The 27045-nt window shown below is 48.5% G+C and overlaps 1 protein-coding gene across 1 annotated transcript in view; it reads left to right on the top strand.

Annotated features, from left to right (window-relative positions):
- Positions 1–27045, top strand: part of ATG2A (autophagy related 2A) — a 2120972-nt gene that overhangs the window by 1224992 nt on the left and 868935 nt on the right. Inside the window, exons 18-19 of the mRNA XM_086939522.1 lie at positions 6787–6929; positions 19141–19288. Of these exons, the coding sequence (XP_086795648.1) occupies positions 6787–6929; positions 19141–19288 (291 nt within the window). The remainder of the gene's footprint in view (positions 1–6786; positions 6930–19140; positions 19289–27045) is intronic.

The following is a 27045-nucleotide window of genomic DNA, read 5'->3' as shown; positions in this document are numbered from 1 at the left end:
GGAAGAGGTCCTCTTAATCCCTGCACTCTTCATATCATTAAGCAGTGAAAAGATGGTTTTGGCAGGATTAGCGATAGATAAGATTTTACTAGCCACATAGTTCGCCTGGGCTGTGCGAATACTTTTGTGGTACTGTTTAATGGCTGCCCGATATACTGTCTTAGCTGACTGCTCATAAGAGCGTCTTCATGCGCGTTCTAACTGCTTACAATGCTTTTTTGTCAATGTAAGAGATTCAGAGAACCAGGAATTCTTGTGACCACGGCTCTTACCCCCTCTTTTGGCTGGGATACAGCTGTCCAAGCCCGCTGTCAGCCAGTCTTGGAGGCACAGATTGGCCTCCTCTGCTTCGCGGCCAGTGCTCAGTTAGCCAGCCAGAAAGATAGTCTGAGTCCAGTTTGTGCCAAGGACGTTTGAGCGCTCGATTTACATGCGGCTCTTCTGGTTTGCCCTGAGATTGCAAAGAGAAAGAAACCAAGAAATGGTCGGTCCAGGCCTGAGGGGCTGGTGGGAGAACAGTCAAAGAGCTAAGGTTAGAAAAGATAGGATCTAACAGATGACCAGCCACATGGGTGGCGTCAGTGACGTGCTGCACCAGCTGGAAGGCTTCTAAGTCCGCCAGAAAACACGTAGCCTCAGCATTACCCCCTCTCTCCAAGTGAAGATTGAGATCACCCAAAATGGTAAAGTTAGCTGACTTGCTAGCCAGTGACCCATTTGTACATAATAGGTTGTCCCTGAACAAACTAGACAGGCCTGGGGGCCTATAGATAAGCAGGCCAGATATAGTGAGATTGTGTGTCAAATGTATTTTAAACAAAGCACTTTCACAGCCCGCTATGGTTTCCTTACTTAAGCTGAGAGAGTAGGCCTCTTTGGTGATTAATGCAATGCCTCCCCCTCTGCCCCCCTCTCTATTAATTGCCACAAGTACATATCCCGGTGGCAACAACAGCCACGACTCAGCCACTGAGTCGTGAGTGAGCCACGTTTCCGTGAGGGAAAGGGCGTCAGGGCGCTCGTCGACCAGGAGATCGTGAACCTCCGCATGATGTTTTGCCAACGAGCGACAATTCAGGCTCAAAAACCTATAGGTCGTATGGCTGACAGAACGTCCAACCCTTTCGGGAGGGAGCAGCTGAAAAGGGCAAAGTTGACACTGATAGGAAGGCTCATTGAAAGCCCAGGGCGAGGAGGGACAGTGAGAACTAAAGGAAACGAGTTCCTCCCGTGAATACTTGATATATTTTATTGTAGCAGATCCAGGGGTCATGGCGGCTGGCGGCGACCCGGCGCAGACGGGCGCAGACAGTCTTGCCTTTGGCGCGCCCGCTGCGCGCGTCTGCTGCGCGGGCGTTGCAGTGCCTGCATTTGTAGTCCCTGGGCCAGAAGAACTGCCCCGCTGACCTCGCACTCCCCCCAAGATGGCGGACCTCGCAGCCAATCCGGGTGAGCCTGCAGGAACAGCCCGACTCGCCGCCCGCGTCACAGGGATGCCTACCGCTGATGGATTTAAATATCCGCCGCACTGATCAGCAGGCAGTTCTACGGCCACTACTGTTTTGGGCCCCCCTGTGGTCAACAGATGAACTTGTTCATTACAGAGAAGGCCTAGAGGAAATTTTTTGAATAAAAAATGGTACAACGTTTCCATCTTTAAATCATGTTTGTGATTGGTTTTACAAATTAGGTCTCAAACAGTTTTGGGACGACCCGCGCGGATTGTCTACGGATTAAAAAAAACTGCTGAAATTAACTCTCTGGGCTATTAATCAAGACACCTTGTCCCACTGCTCAAAACTATGTACTTTATCTACAAGGTTCCTTTCAATAAAATCAAATGGTAAATTTGGGTCCTTTTTGGACGAAATACAACCGCAGCTGGCTAAATCTCTCTACTTGAAATTTTGCTACGGTGTCTTACAGATAAATGCAAATACAGTCAAATGGGACCGTAGCGATGGGAATGCAAGCAATGGTTGCTGTGCTATTTGCCATACAGGTGCAAAAGAGAATAAATTGCATGTATTATTCTTCTGCCCAGCTTACATAAATTCCAGGAGGAAATGGATTAAACCCATTTGTCAGCTCTTGGGTATCAGATCCTGTTATGAGGCAGTAAGAATACTGCGATCAGCTACAACACAAGTAGTAGTTTTTAGTGTTAGTAGATATCTCTTTGGCGTAGATTTAATAAGAAAGAGAATAGGACTGAATTTTTAGACATTTATAGGAACTCGTGTGTGCTTTATATGAATTTATATTCAGGCTTATACCTTGTTGATTTTGTCCTAAATGGGATTATGCCCTATTACCCCTCATAATAGGCGTATGTCATGGAATTTTGTATATTTTTGATAGATCCACTAATAGATTAGAATTGTTACATTATAAACGATGTACTTGTTTTATGAATGTATGAATTTAATTACTGCCCAAATGCAATCCTATTACTAAATGTGTCTAATGATGGGATTTTACTTCTATTTATTTGTCTTTTAATATATAATAAAGGTCTTGTATTGGGACATTCATTCTCAATAATTGCGTACTTGTCTGGCGGGGTGCCCTTTGAAATGTTACAACATGATGTTTTTGATATGAACTGAATGTAATATTTTATGTTTTTTTAAATCGAAATAAAGATCATTAAATTAAATTGAATTGAGTTACGAACACTATAATGCTTTATCACCAAATAACCAACAGTAAACCGAAATGCTAAATTTTTGTGGTATTCTAGAAAGAGTAAGAAACATGTACTTATCTGCTGGAAAGTAGGAAAGAAAGAGGAGGTCAAACAGGAAGTGTACCCCCTTGCATCCCTCGGGTACTGCCTATTGGTGGATTGGACGTGACCCTTGCTGAGTGCATGATGGGAACATTAGTTTTTTGTTTCAAAGTTAAAGATACTGCTGGAAAAAGGAATAAAGAAAGTTAAGCATAATTTAGTCTTTTTTTTATTTTAAAGGTTTTATGTAGGCTGGCTAGACCCAGAGGTATCAGAGCGCTTTACATGAGTATAAGATCATAGTTGCAGGATACATCGTCACAAAGGTTACACAGTTATCAGAGCATGGCAATATAGTTGCTTGTAAGGTCGAGAAAAACAATAAGCACACAGACGAAAGGGATAAAGCAGGCAAGCGGAGAGATTAGGTGGAGGGGGTGTAGGAGCGGGGGAAGTAGACCGAGAATGAGGGAGGGAGAGATGATGTATGTATGTATGTATGTATGTATGAATGAGGGAGGGAGAGATGATGGGAGGTTGAGAGACACAGCATGGTAAGAGGAGGGGGAGGGCGATGGGGACACAGACCGGGAGACGAGTCAAAGCTACGTCCAAGTCCAGTATCAATCTCCTCATTAGCTATCTGGTAGCTCCACCGGGCATCGGCCAACTCACTAGGTCTCTAAAGTCTGAGGTAAGTTCCGCAGGTTCCAAGTCCTGATGTGTACGCAGGTTAGGGTATAGGTTCAAGGTCTGGTCAATGTCCAATTATTGTCCCAAGGAAGTAAAAACGTGGAGGGGACTACTATGGCAGCCATCTTGGGGTCAGGCAGGGGACTATTGACCTTAGTGTTACATTCAGCCATCCCCAAATATATCTGTAGTTCGAGGGTAGGCGATTAATCAAACGAGCAGCAAGAGGCCAGAGTCAGTGTCCGCTAATCTCTCATGGAGGAGAGTATTGTCGCAAGGAGGCAACAAGGCAGAGACGGCCGCCATTTTCGGATCAGGCGGGGCGTCTCCTATATCCCTCTCTTTCGCAATAAGAACTAGTTGATCTAGATAATGATAGAGCCATGAAAACGAGGTAAGTATCAGACATGTTGGATACTCTACATGCCATTAAGATTGCCAAGACAAGTGTGGTAGAACTGGCAGACAACTGCATACTCTGTATGACTAGTAAATTAACAAAGGGGCTGTAGGAAGGTGAGAAACTACTCACCATGACATCCGCTGAAGAGCTCTTGCCAGGAGAAGAAAAACAGAGCTGTTTTGATGAGGGAGGACCCCCGGGTGCAGCGTTAGATTGCCCGGTTCATCTTGAATTGTTGATTTGTTGTGGGCGCCATTTTGGGGTCAGGCGTCGGTCCCCATGAGCACCAAGGGTCCTGCAGCATTCCGTTCGAGGTGTACGAGCCCCCCTAGTCGGATGCCAAATGAGGCCCAGAGATGTTAGTGCCAGGTATGATCAAGGTTTGCGAGCACTTAGAAGGCTTAAAGTCTAAGACGGACCCGATCCGCCATTTTGAGGTCAGGCAGCGTTCGGGCGAAAAAGCTCCGGTACAGCAGGGGACTCTATTTCGGGATGTAAACACCCTGCTGCATGCAGGACAAAGATTGAGCAACCAAACACTGGCACCATCTGGGATCTTCAACGGCATATCAGCGTGCTCGGAGGTCCAATGCAGAAGCACTCGTGGCAGAGAGACGCGACCAGCCATCGGCTGGGGGGAGGGGGAGGGGGGAGATTAGTTGCAAACAACAACTTCAATCTGCACCTGAACTCCCAATCTGCTGGGATTCTGAATGTGAGGCGTCTGGTATGGTGCAAGGTGATCGGTTGAGCTGTGAGCTCCGTCTTCGCGTTCCGCTCTCAGAGGCAGTTCAGTGGTGCGGAGCTCCTTGCTGAGGACTGCTTGATGCTAAGAGTCTGCTGCGAAGCAGCCAGTGATTACAGCACCCCAGTCTTCGACACCGCTTAATGCGTAGTTGTTCCGTTGACACATCAGCGTAAAATTAGACTTCAAACGCCGAGTGAAGCGTGTGTAGAAATCATTAATGGCAAATCTGCAACATCAGGCCACCTCTGGTACGGTAGATGCAGGGCGCCTGTATGGCGTAGCGGTGGTGCCAAGGCTAGCGGTCTGGCTCTCTCTGCTCACCCAGCCACAAATTTGGGGTGTTATAGTCCTGGGGGCGCTCTGTGGGGAGAGGCCGATGGCCGCTCTACCGTATCGGTGTTGACTCCAGTTAGCCACAACTCGGGGAGGGCCGTTTGCCGGCATCTCTAGCCCTTTTCTTCCATTTCAGCCCACCGCCCGCACTCCTGCACCGGTTTCACAAGTCGGGGGCCCCAGCGCAAACGGATGTCCACTCGAGGGTGCTGCGACCAAGATTTTGTTCTGGCTGCCCGCACTGAGGTAAGGGTGCACCTCACTGCCTGGTATGGCCCTCGATATATGTGTGGAGCGGGGCATCTCTTGCGGCGGCGACTGTGTCCCTACATCGAATGCCTGCTGCCCAAATGAAGCGACTGGTTGTCTCTGCTTGTCGCCGCAGGGACCCCGAAAACGAGCTCCCAATCAGGTCTCACCTTATGCCGCGTTAGGCCGTGCAGACTGGGAGCGGTCCTGACATGGAATTACAAACCACCCACCACAACGCTCCTCAGCGCTGTGGAGCAGGTGAGCAACACAGCAACACAGAAGTAGTAATAACTGCCGAAACCTATATGTTTTTACATTTCGGATTAGTAATCAACTTAAAAAAAATACATTCTATTATGAACTGTGTCTACCTCGTCCCCTTTTTATGGTGGGGTTGTGTGTTTTATTGTTAATTGTCTTTTGTGGTCTTAAGTGATCGAAATAAAGATATTAATTGATTGATTTATAACTGCAACAGCAGTCCAACCTCTGACGTAGCAGGGCACAAGCTCACCCAGCCGCCTCTGCAGATACGGCCGGCTGGGCAGAGCTCCTTAACAGAGCTACAGAGTGCCCATAGAGGAATTGTAGATAAATGTTCCTAATGCGCAGAGATATGCAGGGTCATTTTTACAATCGAGACCATCAGGGTCTAAAGAGAAATTATCAAGTAGAGGCCACGCCCTCATAGTGACTATTCAAAGAAAGACTAGTGATGAACTTTAATTTGTATTCCAATGTAAGTGTTCCACCTGTAGTTTGTGTAAATGCTTTCCAAATGAGTGTCTTGACGTTTGTATTGTGTCAATGGCTGTCTTGAAAGTTTTAATTAGTAAACTGCAAAAAGAAAAATGATTGACTCCACTGTCTTCGGTTTGGCATTAAAAGAAGAATCATCAGAAATGAAAAGTAGGTTGAAATGAAAGATCAGGTAGAGTTGCATTTCTGCTTGCTCTCTCCCAGGTTCTGGAGGGAGTAAAAAAATCGAAAACCAGTTGGTGACTCAAGGACCATAGCACCATTAAACGTTTTGTGTTGAACTTTCTGTGGGGTGGGCACCTTTTTTACCCCGGGAAATGAGAGCAGTGTAAGTCTCAGCAGTTGCGATCTGTATGCTTCATTCGTGCTCCTGTGAGTCACTTGATTGTGTGAAAAGAGCACGATGTGAGTTGCCTTGCTGAACATTCGAGCACATCTGGATCTGTGTATGTGCTACGGGTATGGAGTGGAACCCGATAGAAGAGCCTGACAGAGCAGAATGCTTTAGAAAAGCCCATGTCCGGATCAGTCGGAGTGGAACATAGAGAAGGGTAGACGCAAAAAAAGACAAATTGGAGTTAGATTCCTCCCACTTGTATTAACTGATACAAACATCATGAGTTCTAGTTGCCCCTACAAATTTCCCAAACAAGTAATATGGATAAGTATTTATTTATTCTACGATAACTACATACGGAAATGTTTCTTGTAGTTTAGTGAATATTTGAAATGCCATCGTGGCATGTAAGACCATGAAAGCTCCTTTTTCCCCATTAGACAATGGTATAACCTAATTTTTGAGTATTTCAGCTGTGTTATGCATTATGCAATCTTCACTTCTAAGAAAGCTTTATCTTAACTCGTCAGATGGTGATCCCTGGAGACCCTGAGGAGATGGCAGACTTTCAGAAGGCCACTGTAAGAATGTCACACTATGTGCTAGAGGTGACCATCCCCTGTGCACACATCTTCTTTCCAAGCAAGGAGTTTTATGAAAGCATCTACAACAGGTACAATTAAGTTTGCTCAAAACTGTTCAGGGGTAAAGTGTAGCCACAGTTGTATGCGATGGCACTGGAAACTATTTCTCCTCTAGTTTAGTCTTAATGTGCTGGATTTGTTTCCCTTTTCCTTTTGTGATAACCTGATCTTTTCAGAATGTATCCAGATTCAAGGACTGCACAAATTGTGAGATGCATCTTCAGCTGATTCACTCTCATAGTCTTGCTCCACAGTTTGGGAACCTGCCCATGATCGCTGACTGTCTTTGCATGGTGCTAGCTTGAAATAATATGCAGTGTCAACTAAAGTGTATGTAAGACCATTGTTCATTCTTTCGGAAAGCATCTGTTTCAGCCTATAGCTTTAGCTTTGGGGATCTGAATGCTGCAAATGCGACCAGTACCAGTAAAGAGGGCATTATTCAACTTTGAATCCTACTTTGCCACCTCTAGTACTGACTGTGCTTAGCTTTTATTCAGCCTATCAATGCCTAGATTGCCTGAAGTACCAAACACCAAAAACTGCCCCTTAAGTAAACATGGTGAGGCAAAAACTGTATGGATCTCTTTCTCTGTTCATTCCGATATGCATATGCATGCCCTCTGTTCTTTCTTCTTACGTTTTGTTCATTTTCCCAAATGAGAGGGGCAAAACCTCCGCCACAGACCCGTTTTAGAACTGTGATACATTCATGATAAAGGGTTTCTGATGCATTTATCTTTTTGTTTGGGGTCATATACATACAAATATATGCCTATGCAACATTTAATGTAAATGTCATCATTAGAAATGGCAATTAAATATGCATCACAATTTTGAAGTGAGAGAATGAAAAATGTTCACAGCCTTTTTAGGTCTCGGCCTACAGCACTGCTTTAGCAATGCTGGTTTGGCGAGATTATAGTAAGGCTTTCAAAAGTCTACCCAAATTGCGGATTTGGTACAGTTCATGTGAGCCGGGCTCGTGCACATCACACATTCCTGTCTGTCATTTGGGAGCCTGTGTGCCTCGGCATCCGACTTCAAAGGAATGCACTCCCCTGCCCCCGCCACAGCAATGCCGAGAGCTTGTTAACCTAATTCCCACACGCCCCCATCCTCTTGTCCCCATCTTTCTTAATCAGTTTCCACTCTTACCTCGCTGCACTTCCTCCTTTGCCTTTCTTGCACTCATTTCTCTCTCCTTCGGTTCTTATTTCTTGTGTTGATAGTCCGCACTACAACTGTGTAAAAATAATAAATATAAACTGAAATATAAAAAGCAAACAGTGAGCCCTCGCCACTAAATACGTACGTATTTGGCTTTACTACTATTTCCTACATTGCTTGATTGGTGAAATATTTGTAGGGTCCACTATGTTGATTATTAGTTAGCCACTTCTGAATGCAGTGGTTGCCAAACAGTAAGGTTACCAAGCCACTTCCACCACCCTTCCTGTCTGTCTTTTTATGTCACTCTTGCATCCATGTTTTCATTCCTGTCGCTGTTTTACTTTTTTTCTCTCGCCCCGTCTATCTCCGTACTTTTTTTCTCTCCCTTTTCCTCTGGTTGAGAATGTGATGGTGTAAAATGAATGCTGAGCCCCGATGACATGCAAGCACCAGTGCAAATTAAGTCCGGGCTACTTGTATGTACGCCAAAGAAATGTTGACTGCCGTTGTAGCCTATAACTTCTTTTCACAACCAGTCTTGGATACCAATGAGGTTCAATGTCGGCATGATACCGATGTGGTTTCCTAGCAGTCCTGCCTCAGACCCAGGGGAGATTGCTTTAGGGTTATTTTAATCGCAGGTAGATGTTGAAGGCTACGCCTTGTTCAGCATTTCATAAGCTGGTTGCTTGTTGAGTGCTACAAATGTGTTTTTGTTTACCTGATAAAAAAAAATAGATTACTCAATTTTTCGAAATAAAAAAGACGTAGGTTAAATACAAGGTATTCTAAATTTGTTCTGAATTGCATCTCCTGGGATAAGTGGTTTGAGCCATGTAACGTATTATTATAATGCACATACACTATTTATGAACTGCTTTTCGAATGTTTTCCAAAGTGATTTTTAGTGACGACAGATTATGCACTCATTGCATAAGATAACCTGCTGTTTTTGTGATTCACTTTTCTTAGGCAGTTGTCTAGGGCGAAAGACAACTGCCTTTCTTGATTAAATCACTGTCTGTGTTCAGTACATGATGCTGCATATGCTTGCTTAGAAATGAAAATACTAAACCTATTTATAAAATGTTTCTGCTTCTCGAAGTAAGTTGATGGTTCTTTTCCCCCAGGGTGGACAAATGTAACTTCATGTTTTTGGGGGCTGCTAAGTGATATGAGAAGGTGTAACTGCATGCATAGGTTGCCTAGTCACAAACATAATGCCCAGACTTTAAAATCCTAATCTTAATAACTGACAGCTGGGCTAAAAAGAAATGTAATGGCACAATGTTTAGCATAGCTCTTTAAGAGCTGCATAAATACGAACCCATCTTAAACTCCTTGTTCTCTAACAAGCTTGGCGTCTTCTCTCTTTAACTCTGTATTGGATAGGACATACTAATACACTTAACCGTGTAACTTTGAATGGAGCATTAAAAGATGTCTTTTTTGAGCGATGTATTACCAAATGCTCTTTCCATCTGCATGTAAAAACACATGGGGACAGCCCAGAAAGCTAGCACATTTTCACTCTACAGGAGATCTAAAGATAAGCTACTGTGTATCAGGCGTCCCTTGTTTTAAATCTCCTTTGAGTGCGTTTGTGTGTGTATTACTCCAGGCTGTTGGGGCTCGCTCAACCCAGGGGCCTAACGCGGGCCCCAGCAGGGGGGTTAATTTGAGACTGTGTTTGCCGGAAGGCATATGGGCAAATGCAATTAAAAACTTAAAGTTGCTACACACCAAGTCTTTAATGTAAGGTTGGATGGCTGTGGGTGAAAGGAGTCACTAGTGCTGTGGAATGAGCTCTCACTTCATCACCCCTCTAACATATTCATTTCAGAGAGTGATTAAGAGTGAAAATGCGCGCACTTATTGTTGGTTCTCTACAGTGCTATCTCGCGCACTCCCTGGCTGTTACATCAACTGGACCTGGCTCATCCCCCTTTATTTAACTTGTGTACCTTGATAACGTCTCATTCACTCCTCTTCAACACCTTCAAGCATATCAATGGAGACTCGCTTCTCGTCGGGCCCTTGTGCACCTCAAAAGCGTTTCACTGATTCTATTTATTGACTCATACGTTTCACTTGAAGCATTCAACATCACTACACCGCACTTTGCAGCACACTACCTCACTAAATTTTAGACTCCTTTTCCCTTCAGCCTGCCCTTTCTGCAACCACTGCAGCGCGGGTTTCCTCTCTAACCGGTGCTTTTCATTCCCCTCTTCCTCCACCCCACGGGGTCTCCTCCTGGCCTTCTTTGTTGTCAGCTTGCTCTTATCTTAAAAACTTGTGCCCTCCGCTTCCTCTCTCCCCTCTACCCCATGGACCCCTTTCTATACCCCTTTCTTTCCTTAGCATGCACTCCCTGTCTCCTCACCATGAGACACCCTATGTTCCTCTTTCCCCTCAGCCTGTCCCTTTCTTTCAAAACAGTTCCTCTCCGGTCCTCCTCTCCCCTCTGCCTCTCCTCTCTCCCGCCAACCGGTGTGTTACAACTCCTTTCACTGTTTCTGTGTGCACTACGCAAAGCTGTTGGGGCTTGCTCAACCCAGGGGCGGAATGTAGGCCCCTGCAGGGGGCTTAATTTAAGCCGGTGTCTCCTGGGACGCACACAGGCAAATTCTAATTAAACCTGATCGTTTGCAGAAATTATATAAAAGTGCAATATTAAAAGAACACGGAGCATCCTGGCTGTAATTTCTGACAAGGTACAACTTGTTTGAAGTGCAGCAGAACCGTTTTTTAAACCGAAACAATCCTTGACAACAACTGAGGGAGCAACTGGCAGCTCTGTTGTGTAAACACAACTATTGCTGCGTGAAGGTGCCCGTCCCCTCTGAACATTGGGCACCACTGCGTCCACCACCACCGCGTCCACTATGTCCACCACCACCACCACCACCACCACACCCACCACCACAATCATCACCTCCACCACCTCCACCACCACCACCACCACATCCACCACCACAACATCCACCACCACGTCCACCATGTCCACCACCACACACCATGTCCACCACCACTACCACCACCATCAACACATCCACCACCACCACATCCACCACCACCACGGCCACCACCACCACATCCACCACCACCATGTCCACCACCACCACTGCGTCCACCATCACCACCATGTCCACCACCAACACCACCACATCCACTACCACACCCACCTCCATCACCACCACCACGTCCACCACCAAGCAGGGGCGTAACACAGGCCCCTGCAGCCCAAAAAGTGCGGGGGGGCCTCAAGCTCCAAGGGGCCCCCTCGGCACTGCACTCTGGCCAGAGAGCTCATGATTGAGCCCGGAGGGGGCCCCTCTACGAACCGTGCAGGGAGGCCCCCTCAGTTTTCGTTACGCCAGTGCCACCAAGTCCACAATCACCACCTCCACCACCACCACATCCACCACCAACACATCCACCACCAACACGACCACGTCCACATCCACCACCACTACGTCCACCACCACCATGTCCACCACCACGTCAACCGCCACCACACCCACCTCCTCACTCACCACCACATCCACCACCTCCACCACACCCACCTCCACCACATCCACCTCCACGTCTACAATCACCACCTCCACCACCACCACATCCACCACCACTACATCCACCACCACCATGTCCACCACCACACCGACCTCCACCACCAACACATCCACTACCCACCACCACCACCACCATGTCCACCACCACTACCATCACCACCACATCCACCACCAACACATCCAAGACCACCACGTCCACATCCACCACCTTTTACGTCCACCACCACCACCACCACCACCACACCCACCACCACAATCATCACCTCCACCACCTCCACCACCACCACCACCACCACATCCACCACCACAACATCCACCACCACGTCCACCATGTCCACCACCACTACCACCACCATCAACACATCCACCACCACCACATCCACCACCACCACGGCCACCACCACCACATCCACCACCACCATGTCCACCACCACCATGTCCACCACCACCACTGCGTCCACCATCACCACCATGTCCACCACCAACACCACCACATCCACTACCACACCCACCTCCATCACCACCACCACGTCCACCACCAAGCAGGGGCGTAACACAGGCCCCCGCAGCCCAAGCAGTGCGGGGGGGCCTCAAGCTCCAAGGGGCCCCCTCGGCACTGCACTCTGGCCAGAGAGCTCATGATTGAGCCCGGAGGGGGCCCCTCTACGAACTGTGCAGGGAGGCCCCCTCAGTTTTCGTTACGCCAGTGCCACCAAGTCCACAATCACCACCTCCACCACCACCACATCCACCACCACTACATCCACCACCACCATGTTCACCACGTCCACACCACCACTACCACATCCACCAACACATCCACCACCAACACGACCACGTCCACATCCACCACCACTACGTCCACCACCACCATGTCCACCACCACGTCAGCCGCCACCACACCCACCTCCTCACTCACCACCACATCCACCACACCCACCTCCACCACACCCACCTCCACCACATCCACCTCCATGTCTACAATCACCACCTCCACCACCACCACATCCACCACCACTACATCCACCACCACCATGTCCACCACCACACCGACCTCCACCACCAACACATCCACTACCCACCACCACCACCACCATGTCCACCACCACTACCATCACCACCACATCCACCACCAACACATCCAAGACCACCACGTCCACATCCACCACCTTTTACGTCCACCACCACCATGTCCACCACCACGCCAACCACCACCACACCCAACTCCACCACCACCACACCCACCTCCACCACCACCACACCCACCTCCACCACCACCACATCCACCTCCACCTCCACACCCAACACCACCACATCCACCACCACCACGTCCACCCCCACCACATCCACCACCCCCACCATGTCCACCACCATGTCCACCACCACCACGTCCATCACAAGGCCACCTCACTCTATCTATCACCCTCACTCTATCTATCTATCTATCTATCGCCCTCACTCTATTGCCCTCACTCGATCTATCTATCGCCCTCACTCTATCTATCGCCCTCACTCTATCTATCGCCCTCACTCTATCTATCGCCCTCACTCTATCTATTGCCCTCACTCTATCTATCTATCTATCTATCTATCTATCTATCTATCTATCTATCTATCTATCACCCTCACTCTATCTATCACCCTCACTCTATCTATCACCCTCACTCTATCTATCTATCGCCCTCACTCTATCTATCGCCCTCACTCTATCTATCGCCCTCACTCTATCTATTGCCCTCACTCTATCTATCTATCTATCTATCTATTTATCTATCTATCTATCTATCTATCTATCTATCTATCTATCTATCTATGTATCTATTTATCTATTTACCTCACACTATCTATCCATCTATCGCCCTCACTCTAATTATCTATCGTCCTCACTCTATCTATCATCCTCACTCTATCTATCGCCCTCACTCTATCTATTGCCCTCACTCTATCTATCTATCGCCCTCACTCTATCCATCTATCGCCCTCACTCTATCCATCTATCGCCCTCACTCTATCCATCTATCGCCCTCACTCTATACATCTATCGCCCTCACTCTATCCATCTATCGCCCTCACTCTATCCATCTATCGCCCTCACTCAATCCATCTATCGCCCTCACTCGATCTATCTATTGATCGCCCTCACTCGAACTATCTATCTATCGCCCTCACTCTATCTTTCCCCCTCACTCTATCTATCCCCCTCACTCTATCTATCGCCCTCACTCTATCTATCGCCCTCACTCTATCTATCGCCCTCACTATCTCTATCTATCGCCCTCACTATCTCTATCTATTGCCCTCACTCTATATATCGCCCTCACTCTATCTATCGCCCTCACTCTATCTATCACCCTCACTCTATCTATGACCCTCACTCTATCTATCTATCTATCTATCTATCTATCTATCTATCTATCTATCGCCCTCACTCGATCTATCTATCTATCGCCCTCACTCGATCTATCGCCCTCACTCGATCTATCTATCTATCGCCCTCACTCAATCTATCGCCCTCACTCTATCTATCGCCCTCACTCTATCTATCGCCCTCACTCTATCTATCGCCCTCACTCTATCTATCACCCTCACTCTATCTATCACACTCACTCTATCTATCGCCCTCACTCTATCTGTCGCCCTCACTCTATCTGTCGCCCTCACTCTATCTGTCGCCCTCACTCTATCTGTCGCCCTCACTCTATCTGTCGCCCTCACTCTATCTGTCGCCCTCATTCTATCTGTCGCCCTCACTCTGTCGCCCTCACTCTGTCGCCCTCACTCTGTCGCCCTCACTCTGTCGCCCTCACTCTGTCGCCCTCACTCTGTCGCCCTCACTCTGTCGCCCTCACTCTGTCGCCCTCACTCTGTCGCCCTCACTCTGTCGCCCTCACTCTATCTGTCACCCTCACTCTATCTGTCGCCCTCACTCTATCTGTCACCCTCACTCTATCTGTCACCCTCACTCTATCTGTCTGTCGCCCTCACTCTATCTATCTGTCGCCCTCACTCTATCTATCTGTCGCCCTCACTCTATCTATCTGTCGCCCTCACTCTATCTATCTGTCGCCCTCACTCTATCTATCTGTCGCCCTCACTCTATCTATCTGTCGCCCTCACTCTATCTATCTGTCGCCCTCACTCTATCTATCTGTCGCCCTCACTCTATCTATCTGTCGCCCTCACTCTATCTGTCGCCCTCACTCTATCTGTCGCCCTCACTCTATCTGTCGCCCTCACTCTATCTGTCGCCCTCACTCTATCTGTCGCCCTCACTCTATCTATCTGTCGCCCTCACTCAATCTATCTATCTATCGCCCTCACTCAATCTATCTATCTATCGCCCTCACTCTATCTATCGCCCTCACTCTATCTATCGCCCTCACTCTATCTATCGCCCTCACTCGATCTATCGCCCTCACTCGATCTATCGCCCTCACTCTATGTATCGCCCTCACTCTATCTATCGCCCTCACTCTATCTATCGCCCTCACTGGATCTATCGCCCTCACTCGATCTATCGCCCTCACTCGATCTATCGCCCTCACTCGATCTATCGCCCTCACTCGATCTATCGCCCTCACTCGATCTCTTTATCTATCGTACTCACTCGATCTATCTATCTCCCTCACTCGCTCTATCTATCTATCGCCCTCACTCGATCTATCGCCCTCTATCTATCTATCTATCTATCTATCTATCTATCTATCTATCTATCTATCTATCTATCGCCCTCACTCTATCTCCCTCATTCGATCTCCCTCACTCTATCTATCGCCCTCACTCTATCTATCGCCCTCACTCTATCTATCGCCCTCACTCTATCTATCACCCTCACTCTATCTATCGCCCTCACTCTATCTATCGCCCTCACTCTATCTGTCGCCCTCACTCTATCTGTCGCCCTCACTCTATCTATCGCCCTCACTCTATCTATCGCCCTCACTCTATCTGTCGCCCTCACTCTATCTGTCGCCCTCACTCTATCTGTAGCCCTCACTCTATCTGTCGCCCTCAATCTCTCTCTCTATTTCCCTCACTCTATCGCCCTCACTCTATCTATCTCCCTCACTCTATCGCCCACACTATCTATCTGTCGCCCTCACTCTATCTGTCGCCCTCACTCTACTTGTCGCCCTCACTCTATCTGTCGCCCTCACTCTATCTGTCGCCCTCACTCTATCTGTCGCCCTCACTCTATCTGTCGCCCTCACTCTATCTGTCGCCCTCACTCTATCTGTCGCCCTCACTCTATCTATCTGTCGCCCTCACTCTATCTATCTCCCTCACTCTATCTATCGCCCTCACTCTATCTATCGCCCTCACTCTATCTATCCCCCTCACTCTATCTATCGCCCTCACTCTATCTATCGCCCTCACTCTATCTATCGCCCTCACTCTATCTATCGCCCTCACTCCATCTTTCGCCCTCACTCTATCTGTCGCCCTCACTCTATCTATCGCCCTCACTCTATCTATCTGTCTCCCTCACTCTATCCATCTATCGCCCTAACTCTCTCTATCTATCGCCCTCACTCTGTCTATCGCCCACACTCTATCTATCACCCTCACTCTATCGCCCTCACTCCATCTTTCGCCCTCACTCTATCTGTCGCCCTCACTCTATCTATCGCCCTCACTCTATCTATCTGTCTCCCTCACTCTATCCATCTATCGCCCTAACTCTCTCTATCTATCGCCCTCACTCTGTCTATCGCCCTCATTCTATCTATCTATCTATCTATCTATCTATCTATCTATCTATCTATCTATCTATCTATCTATCTATCTATCTATCTATCTATCTATCGCCCTCACTCTATCCATCTATCGCCCTCACTCTATCCATCTTTCGCCCTCACCCAGCTGATCCTCTCCCTCCCCAACCACCCCGCCACCGCCAGAGCCAACCTACACGAAGGGATGACATACGTAGCCAAGTGGATGATGAACAGCCGCCTGAAACTGAACTCGGACAAGACGGAAGTCCTCATCCTGGGATCCTCACCCTCCGCCTGGGACGACTCCTGGTGGCCTACCGCCCTGGGCAGCGCACCCAAACCAACAGACCATGCACGCAACCTGGGCTTCATCCTGGACTCCTCCCTCTCCATGACCAGACAAGTCAACGCCGTCTCCTCGTCGTGCTTCAACATCCTGCGCATGCTACGTAAGATCTTCCGGTGGATCCCCACCGAGACCAGGAAGATGGTCACCCAGGCCCTCGTCACCTGCCGTCTGGACTACGGCAACTCCCTCTACGCCGGAACCACCGCCAAACTCCAGAAGAGACTCCAACGGATTCAGAACGCCTCAGCACGACTCATCCTGGACATCCCCCGTCGCAGCCACATCTCCGGACACCTGAGAGATCTGCACTGGCTCCCAGTCAACAAGAGAATCACCTTCAGTCTCCTCACCCACGCACACAAAGCCCTACACAACCAAGGCCCAGGATACCTCAACAGCCGCCTCAACTTCTATGCTCCCACACGCCAATTTCGATCAACCGGCCACACCCTCGCCGCTGTCCCCGCATCCGAAGAGCCACCACAGGAGGAAGGTCCTTCTCCTACCTGGCCGCCAAGACTTGGAACTCCCTCCCGACCCACCTCCGCCTGACTCAGGACCACCTTGCCTTCAGGTGGCAGCTCAAGACCTGGCTGTTCGAGCAGTAGCGGACCCCCCCCCCCCCCCCCCCCTAGCGCCTTGAGACCCTCCGGGTGAGTAGTGCGCTATATAAATGCTTTGATTGATTGATTGATAAATGACAAGGATAGGAACATCAGCCACTGGAGCAAAATTAGCAGGTAACCATCTTCTATAGCCCCCTTTGACGTCCCCCAGCTATTCATTCATTCAATCAATCAATCAATCATGGCATTTGTAAAGCAATCTATTCACCCGTGAGGGTCTCAAGGCACAGGGGTGGGGAATGCTGCTACTGCTCGAAGAGCCAGGTCTTGAGGCGTTTTCTGAAGGTCAGTAGGTCTTAGGTCTGCCATAGGTGGGTGGGGAGGGTGTTCCATGTCTTGGCAGCGAGGTGGGAGAACGATCTGCTGCCGGAGGTCGCTCTTTGGATGCGGGAGACTGTGGCGAGGGCACGGTCGGCGGAACACAGCTGGCGGGTGGGGGTGTAGAAGCTACGTTGATTGAGGTATGCTGGTCCGGTGTTGTGGAGAGCCTTGTGTGCGTGGGTGAGGTGCTTGAAGGTGATCCTTTTGTTGACGGGGAGCCGTTGCAGGTCTCTCAGAGGGGGTGTGATGTGGCTGCAGCGAGGGGTGTCGAGGATCAGGCATGCAGAGGCGTTCTGGATGCGTTGAAGCCTTTTTAGGAGTTTGGCCGAGGCTCCTGCATAGAGTGCGTTTCCGTAGTCCAGTCTGCTGCTGACGAGGGCCTGGGTGACGGTTCTTCTCATCTCGGTGGGGATCCATTTGTAGATCCTGCGGAGCATGCAGCGGGTGTTGAAGCAGGAGGAAGACACGGCGTTGACCTGCTTTGTCATGGAGAGGGTGGAGTCAAGGATGACCCCTAGGTTGCGTGCATGGTCGGTGGGTGTGGGAGCAGATCCCAGTGTGGTCGGCCACCAGGAGTCGTCCCAGGCCGACAGGGTGGATTCGAGAATGAGGAGCTCAGTCTTGTCCGAGTTCAGCTTCAGTCGGCTGTTCCTCATCCATTCGGCGACGGCCTTCATTCCTTCGTAGAGGTTGGTTTTGGCGGTGTGGGGGTCCTTGGTGAGGGAGAGGATCAGCATTTTCTTTTGCTGCAGTGGAAAGAACTATGCATGCTGGATTTACTCACTGAATGGATAGGCTTGACATTACAAAATGTAGTCAGTCCCCTATGCCGTTTATTTAGAAAACGTCACGCAGATTTGTCGGCGACCCCTCCACCAAAAAAAAAACAGTGGACAGATTCTTAATTTGTGGATCTTACCCTGGCCCTTTTCTTTTTCTTATTTAAAGACTTCCTATTTTTTATGACTTTCTTTAACCCACTTTGGTTTCATTCAAGGTGAAACAGAAATGGTTGTGGTGTACCTCACTGAGCGTCTGCGGTACGGTCTTGGATTTTTTTGTAGGCCACTTCAGTACCTGGGAGTAATGAACGGAAAAGAAATAGTGTGTCCTATGTTATCAACCTCAAGTCTGAGGTTGGTTGCGGCAAAGGTTTATCCATCACTGCATAGTTCTTACAGTGGTCACTTATTATAAATATGCTTGGTGGACATGTAGAAATAGCTACAAAACTACGCAAGCTCCTTGAACTGCTTTCCATGACACATTATTAGTCTGGATGCCCTAAGGAAGTAGTGATTAATTTGAATATGATAACTCTTTACTCTACAAGAAGTTGGTGGCTGTGCTTTAGTCTCTTCTTACGTGGTTAGGATCGCTTACCATAAAATGTGCTCGTTGTGGACAGATTGCAGCATGTATAGATGACTAGGCCACCAGCAGACATCTTGATTTATGTGTTTTGCCTTCTTCCACAGAATTAATAATGATCTTTTGATGTGGGAGCCTGCTGAAATACGTCCTAATGCCCCCTCAGCTGGCAGTCACCAAGAAAGCAATAATACTGCGATCCCTCATCTACAGGGGTTCATGCACCACCAAGAGAATTTCAGGATGTGCAAATCTGCAATCTATCGCCCTCACTCTATCTATCGCCCTCACTCTATCTATCGCCCTCACTCTATCTATCACCCTCACTCTATCTATCACACTCACTCTATCTATCGCCCTCACTCTATCTGTCGCCCTCACTCTATCTGTCGCCCTCACTCTATCTGTCGCCCTCACTCTATCTGTCGCCCTCACTCTATCTGTCGCCCTCACTCTATCTGTCGCCCTCATTCTATCTGTCGCCCTCACTCTGTCGCCCTCACTCTGTCGCCCTCACTCTGTCGCCCTCACTCTGTCGCCCTCACTCTGTCGCCCTCACTCTGTCGCCCTCACTCTGTCGCCCTCACTCTGTCGCCCTCACTCTGTCGCCCTCACTCTGTCGCCCTCACTCTGTCGCCCTCACTCTATCTGTCACCCTCACTCTATCTGTCGCCCTCACTCTATCTGTCACCCTCACTCTATCTGTCGCCCTCACTCTATCTATCTGTCGCCCTCACTCTATCTATCTGTCGCCCTCACTCTATCTATCTGTCGCCCTCACTCTATCTATCTGTCGCCCTCACTCTATCTATCTGTCGCCCTCACTCTATCTATCTGTCGCCCTCACTCTATCTATCTGTCGCCCTCACTCTATCTATCTGTCGCCCTCACTCTATCTATCTGTCGCCCTCACTCTATCTGTCGCCCTCACTCTATCTGTCGCCCTCACTCTATCTGTCGCCCTCACTCTATCTGTCGCCCTCACTCTATCTGTCGCCCTCACTCTATCTGTCGCCCTCACTCTATCTATCTGTCGCCCTCACTCTATCTGTCGCCCTCACTCTATCTATCTGTCGCCCTCACTCTATCTATCTGTCGCCCTCACTCTATCTATCTGTCGCCCTCACTCTATCTATCTGTCGCCCTCACTCTATCTATCTGTCGCCCTCACTCTATCTATCTGTCGCTCTCACTCTATCTATCTATCTGTCGCCCTCACTCTATCTATCTGTCGCCCTCACTCTATCCATCGCCCTCACTCTATCTATCGCCCTCACTCTATCTATCGCCCTCACTCTATCTATCGCCCTCACTCGATCTATCTATCGCCCTCACTCAATCTATCTATCTATCGCCCTCACTCAATCTATCTATCTATCGCCCTCACTCAATCTATCTATCTATCGCCCTCACTCTATCTATCGCCCTCACTCTATCTATCGCCCTCACTCTATCGCCCTCACTCGATCTATCGCCCTCACTCGATCTATCGCCCTCACTCTATGTATCGCCCTCACTCTATCTATCGCCCTCACTCTATCTATCGCCCTCACTGGATCTATCGCCCTCACTCGATCTATCGCCCTCACTCGATCTATCGCCCTCACTCGATCTATCGCCCTCACTCGATCTATCGCCCTCACTCGATCTCTTTATCTATCGTACTCACTCGATCTATCTATCTCCCTCACTCGCTCTATCTATCTATCGCCCTCACTCGATCTATCGCCCTCTATCTATCTATCTATCTATCTATCTATCTATCTATCTATCGCCCTCACTCTATCTCCCTCATTCGATCTCCCTCACTCTATCTATCGCCCTCACTCTATCTATCGCCCTCACTCTATCTATCGCCCTCACTCTATCTATCACCCTCACTCTATCTATCGCCCTCACTCTATCTATCGCCCTCACTCTATCTGTCGCCCTCACTCTATCTGTCGCCCTCACTCTATCTATCGCCCTCACTCTATCTATCGCCCTCACTCTATCTGTCGCCCTCACTCTATCTGTCGCCCTCACTCTATCTGTAGCCCTCACTCTATCTGTCGCCCTCAATCTCTCTCTCTATTTCCCTCACTCTATCGCCCTCACTCTATCTATCTCCCTCACTCTATCGCCCACACTATCTATCTGTCGCCCTCACTCTATCTGTCGCCCTCACTCTACTTGTCGCCCTCACTCTATCTGTCGCCCTCACTCTATCTGTCGCCCTCACTCTATCTGTCGCCCTCACTCTATCTGTCGCCCTCACTCTATCTGTCGCCCTCACTCTATCTATCTGTCGCCCTCACTCTATCTATCTCCCTCACTCTATCTATCGCCCTCACTCTATCTATCGCCCTCACTCTATCTATCCCCCTCACTCTATCTATCGCCCTCACTCTATCTATCGCCCTCACTCTATCTATCGCCCTCACTCTATCTATCGCCCTCACTCCATCTTTCGCCCTCACTCTATCTGTCGCCCTCACTCTATCTATCGCCCTCACTCTATCTATCTGTCTCCCTCACTCTATCCATCTATCGCCCTAACTCTCTCTATCTATCGCCCTCACTCTGTCTATCGCCCACACCCTATCTATCTATCACCCTCACTCTATCGCCCTCACTCCATCTTTCGCCCTCACTCTATCTGTCGCCCTCACTCTATCTATCGCCCTCACTCTATCTATCTGTCTCCCTCACTCTATCCATCTATCGCCCTAACTCTCTCTATCTATCGCCCTCACTCTGTCTATCGCCCTCATTCTATCTATCTATCTATCTATCTATCTATCTATCTATCTATCTATCTATCTATCTATCTATCTATCTATCTATCTATCGCCCTCACTCTATCCATCTATCGCCCTCACTCTATCCATCTTTCGCCCTCACCCAGCTGATCCTCTCCCTCCCCAACCACCCCGCCACCGCCAGAGCCAACCTACACGAAGGGATGACATACGTAGCCAAGTGGATGATGAACAGCCGCCTGAAACTGAACTCGGACAAGACGGAAGTCCTCATCCTGGGATCCTCACCCTCCGCCTGGGACGACTCCTGGTGGCCTACCGCCCTGGGCAGCGCACCCAAACCAACAGACCATGCACGCAACCTGGGCTTCATCCTGGACTCCTCCCTCTCCATGACCAGACAAGTCAACGCCGTCTCCTCGTCGTGCTTCAACATCCTGCGCATGCTACGTAAGATCTTCCGGTGGATCCCCACCGAGACCAGGAAGATGGTCACCCAGGCCCTCGTCACCTGCCGTCTGGACTACGGCAACTCCCTCTACGCCGGAACCACCGCCAAACTCCAGAAGAGACTCCAACGGATTCAGAACGCCTCAGCACGACTCATCCTGGACATCCCCCGTCGCAGCCACATCTCCGGACACCTGAGAGATCTGCACTGGCTCCCAGTCAACAAGAGAATCACCTTCAGTCTCCTCACCCACGCACACAAAGCCCTACACAACCAAGGCCCAGGATACCTCAACAGCCGCCTCAACTTCTATGCTCCCACACGCCAATTTCGATCAACCGGCCACACCCTCGCCGCTGTCCCCGCATCCGAAGAGCCACCACAGGAGGAAGGTCCTTCTCCTACCTGGCCGCCAAGACTTGGAACTCCCTCCCGACCCACCTCCGCCTGACTCAGGACCACCTTGCCTTCAGGTGGCAGCTCAAGACCTGGCTGTTCGAGCAGTAGCGGACCCCCCCCCCCCCCCTAGCGCCTTGAGACCCTCCGGGTGAGTAGTGCGCTATATAAATGCTTTGATTGATTGATTGATAAATGACAAGGATAGGAACATCAGCCACTGGAGCAAAATTAGCAGGTAACCATCTTCTATAGCCCCCTTTGACGTCCCCCAGCTATTCATTCATTCAATCAATCAATCAATCATGGCATTTGTAAAGCAATCTATTCACCCGTGAGGGTCTCAAGGCACAGGGGTGGGGAATGCTGCTACTGCTCGAAGAGCCAGGTCTTGAGGCGTTTTCTGAAGGTCAGTAGGTCTTAGGTCTGCCATAGGTGGGTGGGGAGGGTGTTCCATGTCTTGGCAGCGAGGTGGGAGAACGATCTGCTGCCGGAGGTCGCTCTTTGGATGCGGGAGACTGTGGCGAGGGCACGGTCGGCGGAACACAGCTGGCGGGTGGGGGTGTAGAAGCTACGTTGATTGAGGTATGCTGGTCCGGTGTTGTGGAGAGCCTTGTGTGCGTGGGTGAGGTGCTTGAAGGTGATCCTTTTGTTGACGGGGAGCCGTTGCAGGTCTCTCAGAGGGGGTGTGATGTGGCTGCAGCGAGGGGTGTCGAGGATCAGGCATGCAGAGGCGTTCTGGATGCGTTGAAGCCTTTTTAGGAGTTTGGCCGAGGCTCCTGCATAGAGTGCGTTTCCGTAGTCCAGTCTGCTGCTGACGAGGGCCTGGGTGACGGTTCTTCTCATCTCGGTGGGGATCCATTTGTAGATCCTGCGGAGCATGCAGCGGGTGTTGAAGCAGGAGGAAGACACGGCGTTGACCTGCTTTGTCATGGAGAGGGTGGAGTCAAGGATGACCCCTAGGTTGCGTGCATGGTCGGTGGGTGTGGGAGCAGATCCCAGTGTGGTCGGCCACCAGGAGTCGTCCCAGGCCGACAGGGTGGATTCGAGAATGAGGAGCTCAGTCTTGTCCGAGTTCAGCTTCAGTCGGCTGTTCCTCATCCATTCGGCGACGGCCTTCATTCCTTCGTAGAGGTTGGTTTTGGCGGTGTGGGGGTCCTTGGTGAGGGAGAGGATCAGCATTTTCTTTTGCTGCAGTGGAAAGAACTATGCATGCTGGATTTACTCACTGAATGGATAGGCTTGACATTACAAAATGTAGTCAGTCCCCTATGCCGTTTATTTAGAAAACGTCACGCAGATTTGTCGGCGACCCCTCCACCAAAAAAAAAACAGTGGACAGATTCTTAATTTGTGGATCTTACCCTGGCCCTTTTCTTTTTCTTATTTAAAGACTTCCTATTTTTTATGACTTTCTTTAACCCACTTTGGTTTCATTCAAGGTGAAACAGAAATGGTTGTGGTGTACCTCACTGAGCGTCTGCGGTACGGTCTTGGATTTTTTTGTAGGCCACTTCAGTACCTGGGAGTAATGAACGGAAAAGAAATAGTGTGTCCTATGTTATCAACCTCAAGTCTGAGGTTGGTTGCGGCAAAGGTTTATCCATCACTGCATAGTTCTTACAGTGGTCACTTATTATAAATATGCTTGGTGGACATGTAGAAATAGCTACAAAACTACGCAAGCTCCTTGAACTGCTTTCCATGACACATTATTAGTCTGGATGCCCTAAGGAAGTAGTGATTAATTTGAATATGATAACTCTTTACTCTACAAGAAGTAGGTGGCTGTGCTTTAGTCTCTTCTTACGTGGTTAGGATCGCTTACCATAAAATGTGCTCGTTGTGGACAGATTGCAGCATGTATAGATGACTAGGCCACCAGCAGACATCTTGATTTATGTGTTTTGCCTTCTTCCACAGAATTAATAATGATCTTTTGATGTGGGAGCCTGCTGAAATACGTCCTAATGCCCCCTCAGCTGGCAGTCACCAAGAAAGCAATAATACTGCGATCCCTCATCTACAGGGGTTCATGCACCACCAAGAGAATTTCAGGATGTGCAAATCTGCATTCAAGTTGGGTAAGTGCCAAATGCATTTTCAGTTTTTTTTATTTTATTTTTTGACAAATATTGTTCTGGTTTGCAAAATAAGACCGTTACATCGAAATATAGAACGGAATTGAGTCGTTTGTGCTCCAAGCTAGGCCGAACAGTGCATGTTTATTTAATGGCCGAAAACAATTCCATATGAACCGCCCTTCACTCCATTCTCTTTTCCACCACCTTGTTTAATGCTGTTTGAAAAATTGTCTGATCGTTTATGATGCACGTTGCACTCTATATTGTTCCAGACTTATGAAGTGATCTATTTCTGTGGTTTATACGTTCACTCAGTGTCCGAAACTCGAAAAAGATACTATATTTCTTTTTGCACGACAATATTAAGTTTCTCGTATTTATTTTTCACTGAAATCCTGAGCTTTTTCTTAGCCAAGGTGGCGAGTGAAAACCTATTTAATCCTTCTCCAGACTCCTCTTCAGTTTCATTTCATACTGCCATTGTTTAGAGGTGATGGTTTGGTTTCACCCGTGTGATCACCTTGACTTAGAACGACAAAACATGTGTATCAGTACAATAAGCTAGTAGCACCAATGCACACCATCTGTCTACCTAAGCTTACCAGATGTACAGCAATGAGTAGCTTTGACTTCGAGGGGGATGCTGCCTATGTGATTCCTATTAGGACACTGCAGTGCTGATCCTATATAACAGAGAAAGGCATTTTATCTTGCCCCCAAGCCCCGCCATCTTCATTCCCCCAATTTTTCTAGGTGATGGTGTTTTAGGCCTTTATGTTTTTTCTAGAAATATTTTTAAAAAGTAACATACACCTATACATACATAGAGGTGCTTTCGGTCAGCTCTCTTCATCCATTGGTCTTTGCCATTAAAATGTTGCTTCCCCCATCTAAGCATACATCACGGGACTATGGGTCAGCCCACCTTATCAGTTGGCTATGTTCAGCGTGAATGATTAAATTTAGCTTCTGCACAATGTTAACCCGATCTTAAAAAAAGGTTTCTTTCAGTGCCAAGACTGGGCATAATTTTGGTCCATTAGAATTATTTTTGTACTTTTCCTATCTTGATTTTCTTTTTTAAACTTTTATTGGGCAGAAAAGATCACGACAGCAGTTTCAGCCCGGAATGGGCTTCTACAGACACAACAGTATTTGGAGCCACAACCAGTAGACAGTTTTTCTGAGAGAAACCGTTTTAAGAGACCGTGGGGACCCTCTGCAGAAAGTGTTAAAATTGACTTTACATCAGTCAGTTCTCTCTCTAGGAGTGCCCTTCACTCCTGGGAATATGCTGTGCCCCTCCTCCTGGACAGTCTAACTCGCTGCAGGGCAAGGCAGCTATCTTCCCTCTTCCGGCAGCCAGGCTTCTAGGCACTAGACAAAGCTTCAGCTCATCCATCAAAAAGTGCAGAATTCGGGTGATGTCCCCTCACCTCTGGGAAACATGCTGTCAGACAGATACCAGCCCTGGCCACAAAGCAGTCCTTCGAATACTCTGCAGGTGACTCCCTACCTTGGTCATGAAGGGTTGGGAGGTATGGTGGTGCAGGTCCCTATTTTATATACAACCTCTAAACAGGGCATGTGGATCCACTTTCTCAAACTTCAGAACTGGTTTGGGGTAGTTCTTCTTTCATGTGTTCATAGGCTGCTCGTCATACACATCCTCTGTGTAGAGTGATTCTTCTTACAAGTGGCATTGGGGATGTCTTCAAACTGGATCAACCACAACACAGGCACAATGAAGTATGAGGTTTCTTCTCCTGGGTAACATCAGCCTCTCTGAAGTAGTAGTCTGAGACAAACATACTTGACCTATAAACATCCTCCCCGAGCACAACACAAACTGCAGCCCCACTTCTCAAGTCTACTATCAACCAAATGGAGGTGGTAAAAAAACCACTTCTTTAGACCTTTTCTAACAAATGTCTTCCTGGAATTTCGAATCATTAACCCTGTATCCATCCTCCTGCTTTCAATGGCTGGATGTCCACCCTCCGAACACTAGAATGCATACATTATACTTCTACTATCGGGGGAAACTGCCCTCATCCTCTTTGTTGCCAAACCTGGGCTATCCAAAATGGATCCACTGGCTTCATTACTTTGAATTTCTCACACACACAACCCTGCTACTGTACTTGTGCCACACTCAACATAGTCACACGGTGCCAGTGCACAGTTCTAGACATTCACAGAACAGCCAAACTTTTCAGATGGTTCGGTAAGCTACAATCTATAGGACACAGATAAAAAGTAATGGTCTCACTATTTATCTAAAAAAAAACAAAAAACAGTACCAGTTTGTGTCATGACAGTTAAAGTAGTACTGTGTCC

Source organism: Lissotriton vulgaris, chromosome 9 (genome assembly GCF_964263255.1).
Source record: "Lissotriton vulgaris chromosome 9, aLisVul1.2, whole genome shotgun sequence".
NCBI lineage: Eukaryota > Metazoa > Chordata > Amphibia > Caudata > Salamandridae > Lissotriton > Lissotriton vulgaris.
This window is presented reverse-complemented; position numbering and strand designations above follow the sequence as displayed.